Here is a 7,585-nt window from a genome sequence, read left to right as displayed (position 1 = left end):
TTGGCAATTTTATAGCATACTTTTAGACGCTCCCTAGAATTTGGAATACGAAGGAATAGCAAATAAATGACTGACATACTGGCCGAGAATCAACGCCCAGCTAGAATCTTTAAACTTTTAACGAGGGTCAGTCTTGTTGAGTAGGTGATAAGGTTCTCGGCAAATTCGGGCGGGGCCGACTATATGATACCACTATGCATATTTAGTAGATCTTCCGTAACAAAATCATTTATTTGAAGTAAATCATACCACCTATCAAAATTTGGCTTTAGAGCAGATACAGTTTGGTTTCAGAGGGGGTATATCCAATTCTGAATCGATTTTTAATAAATTTGACGGAGATCTTCTTATCTTTTTTTTTACCAAATAACATTGCATAATAGAATGCATGATATCACTTCAAGAAGGATTATAATAAACAAAATATGTTCCACAAAATGGAAATATACGTCCTGAAATTCACTCCATTTGGACTGATATTAGCCATTATTAGTACAATAAACCTGAAATTGGATTAAGCAATCAACTTCCGACTTCTGTCATTTCTAAGCCACTCGTCCGATAGCTGTTAAAATTATTCCAGTGACAGCTCATTATCAGCTCATTGCTTACAAGCGTACAAAAGCATTTTGATGAGAATTTTCCAGAAAACAAATTATTCGTAATGGAATTCAAGCGTGATTGGGTGACTTCTTTATATTTGGCTGGAAAACCACAAGTGGCTATCGTTAGAGCACTCCAGCATTTAATTGTGAACAAATCTGTTGTGGTGTCGTACCACCGCTCGTTACCGTGATACTGGTAGTGTAGTCTGTCGTCAAGGAAGTGGACGGAAGAAAACAGCAACTTCTGCAGAAATGGTTCGAAAAGTAAAGAGGCGACTTGATCGAAATCGGCGCGCATTGGCCCAAAAATGACTCATGAGCTGAACATATCGCAATATTCCATTCGGCAAATATTGAAATATGAGGTCGGTGTAATGCCACTGAAATTCCAAAAAGGTGCAAGAACTTACACCGCAACGGAAAGAACAGAAAATAGACTCAAAAGAGCTAAAGAGATGCTTCGCTTGGCAGAAAGTGGTGAACTGCCGAATTTGATTTTGTCCTCTCCTATGGGAAAACATTCATTGTCTCATCGGAGCTGTTTTTAAACAAACAAAATGATCGTGTTTTCTTGCCAAAGAGGTCAGCTGAAAATGTGTACCTTCGGTTGGCCACCAGAACTCAAGCTTCGGCCATGGTGATGGTGTGGCCCACCATAACAGCCGATGTCGCTCTCCGCTCGTATTAATCGACCGTGGTATCAGAATAAATACCGAATATTATCGGAAAAATATTCCAGAGCAGACCTTGGACATTCCAACAGAACTCAGCACGATCGCACCACCAAAATCTCCGGATACCAATCCGTTGGACTATTGTGTCTGGAGTATTTTGGAAAGAAAGGATAAAAGTTGACACTAAAAAATACCAATACCTAAAAAATACCTCAAGCATGCGTTTCGCCGGGAATGGGCCAAAATACCGCAGAGCAACATTCATTGGCCGTTTGAAGGCCCTAATTCGTGCCAAAGGTGACCAATTCGAACAGATCTAAACTTATCTTAAAATTTGATGCTATTTCCGACATTTTTTGCTTTCATTCACTTTGACTTCGTTGCAGTTTTTTTTTTATTTCACCCCGTAGAGTGCATGATATCACTTCCAGAAGAAATATATTAGAAAAAATATGTATATCGAAGCCGAGTTCCGCAAAATGGAAACGTACGTCCCAAAATTTACTCTATTTGGGCAGATATCAGCCATTATTTGCACAATAAACCTGAAATCAGATTAAGATTATATATGGGAGCTATATCCAATTCTTAGCCGTTCTCGATAAAATGAATATTACGAATGTGAGGGACTTAAACACCAAATCGAATGAAATATATATATTGGAGCTATAGCTATATCTGAACCGATTTTTACCAAATTTGATGTACTTGCTTCTAGACTGAACGCAGTTGGATGTACCAAAATTCAGGTCGTTTGGACTTATATTGGCCAATTGGTGCATATTTAACCCAGAATTGAAGATATATATGGGAGCTATATCCAAATCTGAACCGATCTCGATGAAATTTGGCAAAAGTATTTCCGAGATTTCATCGAGTATCGTAGTTACGGAGTGCCTATTACGGCTGTGGTAGAGAATTTTAACAAGTCGGATGAAGAATATATATGGGAGCTATAGCTATATATCTGAGCTGATTTCCACCAAATTTGGCACACTTGTTTCCAGACTCAATTTGGTTATACGTAACCAAATTGTATCTAATTTGGTCTAATATTACACGTTTTGTGCACCAAAAAAAGGCAAATGGGACGAAGACCTGTATCAAAACTTTTACCGATTATCTCCAATTTCATAGGGTTCGTACTTGGACCAAACAAATGATTTGTGCAAAATATCACCTCGATCGTGCAATAAATGCGACCTGTGCTTTGTTTACAAATAAAAACATGGACAGAGGGACGGACGGACATGCATAAATCGACTCAGAAAGTGATACTATGCAGATCACCAAAAAGAACTATGGGTCTATCTCGATTCCTTCTCTATGTTATAAACAAATGCACAAAGACATAATACTCTGACCACAGTATGGTGTAAGGTATAAAAATAAGTCCTAACACAAACTGTTGGAACCAATCTTAAATTTTAAAGTGGACTTTTCGCCGACGAAGTAGTGACCACTTCCTGGTATAGTATATAGTTTGTGTAATATAGAGTTTATTTTTAGTTTATTATTTGTTAGGTGCCTTGCTTGGACTGACCTCCATATATTATGTGTAATTTTGAGATTTTGGTTGAATAAAAATTCGCCCTAAAAATTTTTCAATATATGCCCATGTTTTGACATAAACACTATATTACGGTACCTTCTTATCTTCAGTATTTTAAACGCATTGATTGTAATTTGGAAATTTAGATGTTTGGGTAAAAGGTTCTCCTTGAAGAAAATGTATCCTAATTATTTCAATATCGGTGAATTTGACCTCTGAAGCATTGGATGACAGACATAAAAAGAGATCGTTACATTCATATACCATTTGCATCGAATTCTTTGTCTTTTAGTGGCTCTAACTGCCAAGTATAAAAATGTAATTACTTCGAACTGTAACTGTAGACATTAATCCTCTGGAGTGAGAGGGATAAGTTTAACAGGGCCACAGTGGGATAGAATGAGTGTGAGTTCCAAGGACGGTATTCATACCATATTCATTTAGACACTTTCTCCTCTATCCTACCTTGGTGTCTGTTTAAACAAAATTTAAAAAAAAAAATACAATCAAAAGCAAAAACAGTAACACTATTTGAATCTATTAGAAGTTTTCCCCTATCACAAATATTGCGCAAAAAATACCCACCATTAATACGTCAAATTCCTCTAATTATGAGCATAGCGCGAAACGCAATATCCACTATCAAATTGTTGTTGTTGTCAAAATACAATTAACAAATTATGCCACCATACTGCAATCCCTCAATTAAATGTGCATTATTTACTCAAATACAACGGCAACGGTGAATAATGATGGCATTTGTTGTTGTTGTTTTTTGTAAATTATTTACCAATTTAATGGGTTATTTATTATTTTTATTTTGTTTGGATTTTTTAATTTTCTTTTGTGGTGGAGCTATTGGGGTCATTTCAACATCGTTCGATTTTATTGCAGCAGCGCTAGCAGCAGCACCACCACCACCAGCAGCATTGTCATCAATTTCAATGCTAAAACCTTTTATATAAGGTTTAACCAATTGAAAAACTAATTTTTCATGTTGAATATTACTGGAGTCCAAGCTCAGGCGTACCGTAACCGGATCAAAGGCATGAAAGATAATGTCACCACAACGTTGGGTATAATCCTAAATGGGATAGATGTTATATTTTAAATATTCAAATAGACTTGAGTAGAAATAATTTATACCTCTTCATTGAATGTAAATACAACGCCATTATTCGATTTCTTTTGATCATCCTTTAGGGCATTCAAATAAATTGTACCCTCCAAACCGAATTTGGGTATAAGAATTTGCAGGGCATTTTTGCGTACAAATAAAATGTAACTGTAAAATATGAGTATTAAGTAGTGAAACTTGTTTATATTGTTGTAAGGCTCTCCTTACCCTTCTTCATCCTGAACCTTTCCTTTAAAGAATAAATGAGTGTTTAGGGCCACTGAGGCTCTACCGGCATATTGAGCCATTTTATGGCGATAATTTAAATTGTGACACAATTCGGCATTGGCATTTTTGTCCAGCAATGCAGCATAGGTACTGTCCGCACCTATGGAAGCGGCCAGCAAGCGATGGACAATTATATCGGAATATCTATAAAGAAGGAGAGATTAACTCCAATTCCATGGGAATTTAAAAATAGAACATACCTTCTAATGGGCGAAGTGAAATGCGTATAAATCGGTGCCGCCAAACCATAATGTTCAAATTGATCCTTTTGCAGGGTACCACTAATAAAATACAAGGCCTGCATCATACACCTTGTTGCCAAAATACGTATCATGGTATTGAAATAGGGATTATCGGGCTTAACACATGTATCCAACGATTTGGAAAATTCCAAACCAGAATCACAACAAATCTCAAAGTTTTGATGACGCGCAGCCTTGATCAATGGCTCAAAATTGCTCAGCGGTGGCCGGGGATGTCTACGCAACATGGCACATTCTGGGAATTCCTGGGCAATGTGTTCGGCCACCGTTACATTGGCCAATAACATGAATTCTTCTACCATCGAATTGGTGTCACGCAGTTGTTTTGCCTCAACTTCCAGAGGTTCATGGGTTTCGCTGTCTACCTGGAAACGAATTTCAGGTGAGGCCAAAACCAATGCTCTGTAAGAAATTAAAATTAAATAAATTATACTTTAAGGCCTCCTCTCTATTTACCCATTATCCATTCTACGTTTCTTCAAAATCTTGGCCAATTTATTCAAATTACGCAAAGATTTGGCAATGTTGTGATTCTGTGTCTTATCGTCTATGATAATTTGGGCCATTTCATAGGTCATTGCGGATTTGGATTTTATAACAGATTTATGGAATTTCTTGCTGATAACATTGGCCTCATGATCCATTTCCCAAATACATGAGAAGGCAAAACGTTCCACACCACCACGCAACGAACATAGATTTGAACTCAGCAAATCTGGCACCATGTCAATACGTTTGCCCACCAAATAAACGGTGGTGCCACGGCTGGCTGCCTCCTTGTCCAAGGCATTGCCGGGACGTATGAAATGACTGACATCGGCAATGTGGACACCAACTTCCAAATTGCCATTTGGCAAGTCTCGACAGTGCAAAGCATCATCAATATCTGTACAGCCTGGAGGATCGACAGAACATATATCCAAGTCCCTGAGATCAACACGGGCGGCATAGTCCTAAATAGCCAAATACAAGTAATTAAAAAGTTCTTCAAAATATCCCCCCCCCATACTACTCACCTCCGGTGTAATGGTCCAAGGCATTTGGGGCAAAAAGCTAAGCACCTCTTCGGAAAATTTACTATGCGGCACATCATGTTCCAAAAGAATAACCTCATTTTCAGTCTCAACATCTCCCAGGGCACCTAAAGCCCTCACAAAATGTCCATGGGGATAACGCGATGATCGTGGCCATGTGTCAATGGCCACAATGATACGTTGATTTTGTAACTTATCCGCTTGTCTGGTTTCAATGCGTACTCGAGGTATTTTACGATCGGCTGGTATAAAAATATGTTTTGTCCCACCCGGTAATTGGGCTGGTTGTAGAATACCGCAATATTGACGACGTTTACGTCTTATAATGCCCACAACCTTGGCTGTGGGTCTTTTTTCTCCGCTAGCCGAGGCTTTCAATGCAGCATCTGCCAAAACATCTTCAGCCGGCTCCTCGTCCGTCTCACCTTCACCCACATCAATGGTGTCGGCTTCCTCGAGAACAATTTCACTAGGGGCCGACCATTTGGATTCGGGCAAAAGTTCAATGGCCACTAAATCGCCATCAACCGCACGATTCAATGAATCACGGCCTTGAATGAGAATCTAAGAAAAGAACAAAAATTAATATCATAGGCCGACAGGTGTGAAGCAATTTCACTTACAGGATTCTCATATCCTTCCACATTAACCGAACCTTCCAAATAGTTTTCCCTTGATGCCTGAAATGCTCCCTGCAAGAGACGTTGATTCCTCACACCTTCGATTATCTCATTCATACTCAAATGCATGGGAAACAGAGGATCTGTCTCGCGATCCTTTTCAATGTCCTTACGGGCATATTTATCAATTAGCATGGGATAATCGACCAAGGATTTAATGTACTCCTCTGCTGTGGCCGCCAATATGCCTTCCTTTTCGGCTTTCTCTTTATTGTCAATGTCATCGGTAATCAAAACAACTCTTGTCAATTGTTTTCCTTTCGATTTCTTGACTGCCGACTGTTGTACATCCAAGATGTGTCCATCATACCAGGATGTGGCAAATCGTATGGCCCGATCATTACGATCATTGGCCGATTCGCCGGGCTGTCTCTCTACATAGGTATCCCTTTAAATGAATACAAAAAATTATTTTGAGATTATGGATCCTTTTTAACATTCCAATTTCAACTCACTTGTGATGTTCATTGACAAAGACAAAGAAACCACGTGGCTTGTGCTGGACAACTTCGTGGAATCGTTTGTATATAACTGAACTACAGTGTTTGACCTCTTGTAGCACCGTGGACAGTACAATAACGTTACGCAAAGCATCTTCCTCCAGAACATCGATTTGATGCAGCACAACATTCGTATCCAATACCACATAATGCGGGAAATCGAACAAGGTGCTCCGGTTCATGCGGTCACTCATTAGCTGTACACCATCTTCATCTTGCTGGCAGCGATGGCATATATCAGAGCCACAGCCCAAATCGATGCGTAAATAATGTTCACGTACAATCTGTTGCCAAAATAAAAGAACATTACATTCAAAATATAACAAACTTCTGGACCTGCTTATAATCCCACACTCACCTTAAGGATGTTCCCTCTTTTGGTTTTTCTAGTAAATTCGCGTATAGTCTGCATTGTGTTAAAAGCTCTAGCCCTTTCAAGCGATGTATTTTATTTTTTAATTGGGAATTATCACTTAATCCTTCCAAGATTTGTTCCTGTGAAGGAGTTATTTACAAAACGTGTTTTGATTTGCTTGCGGCAACGGCGTTGTTCAGCAGTAACGCGCCTTGGTGAAATCAAAGTGCAGGGAAGAATGGACGATGAAATACAAGATCAAAACAAAAACTTCGAAGGCATTAGGTTTTTCAAGATCGAAAAACAAACCATTATAGGGATTTAAAAATCAATAGAGTGTTCAAGGGATCATTAGGCAACACTAAATTAAAGGTAGTACACATGGTACAATTATTAGAAGGTAGCAGCAACCATGGTACAATGATATCAAGGTAGGGCTATGATACCATATGATTTCAATTTTTTTATTTTCTTGGCTTAATATGCCATCTTTATTTGTTTATGTATGTGTTTTCTT

At 38.6% G+C, this 7,585-nt stretch overlaps 1 protein-coding gene across 1 annotated transcript; it reads right to left on the bottom strand.

Annotated features, from left to right (window-relative positions):
- Positions 1-3,591: 3,591 nt before the first annotated feature.
- On the bottom strand, positions 3,592-7,324 carry LOC101888408 (exosome complex exonuclease RRP44). The gene is made up of 9 exons (XM_005178061.4): positions 7,072-7,324; positions 6,669-6,997; positions 6,157-6,601; positions 5,516-6,097; positions 4,956-5,452; positions 4,437-4,901; positions 4,177-4,380; positions 3,978-4,116; positions 3,592-3,915 (listed from the first exon to the last, which is right to left on the bottom strand). The coding sequence occupies exons 1-9, from the start codon at positions 7,123-7,125 to the stop codon at positions 3,634-3,636; spliced, it is 2,997 nt and encodes a 998-aa protein (XP_005178118.2). The 5' UTR covers positions 7,126-7,324; the 3' UTR covers positions 3,592-3,633.
- Positions 7,325-7,585: the final 261 nt, after the last annotated feature.

Source organism: Musca domestica, unplaced genomic scaffold (genome assembly GCF_030504385.1).
Source record: "Musca domestica strain aabys unplaced genomic scaffold, Musca_domestica.polishedcontigs.V.1.1 76, whole genome shotgun sequence".
NCBI lineage: Eukaryota > Metazoa > Arthropoda > Insecta > Diptera > Muscidae > Musca > Musca domestica.
This window is presented reverse-complemented; position numbering and strand designations above follow the sequence as displayed.

Excerpts from the sequence above, each read along its gene's own strand:
- LOC101888408 (XM_005178061.4), bottom strand. The coding sequence starts at position 7,125 with ATGCAGACTATACGCGAATTTACTAGAAAAACCAAAAGAGGGAACATC. Across the intron at positions 5,453-5,515 it reads CTTGGACCATTACACCGGAG|GACTATGCCGCCCGTGTTGA; the intron begins GTGAGTAGTATG and ends TTGGCTATTTAG. Across the intron at positions 4,381-4,436 it reads TTCACTTCGCCCATTAGAAG|ATATTCCGATATAATTGTCC; the intron begins GTATGTTCTATT and ends CCTTCTTTATAG.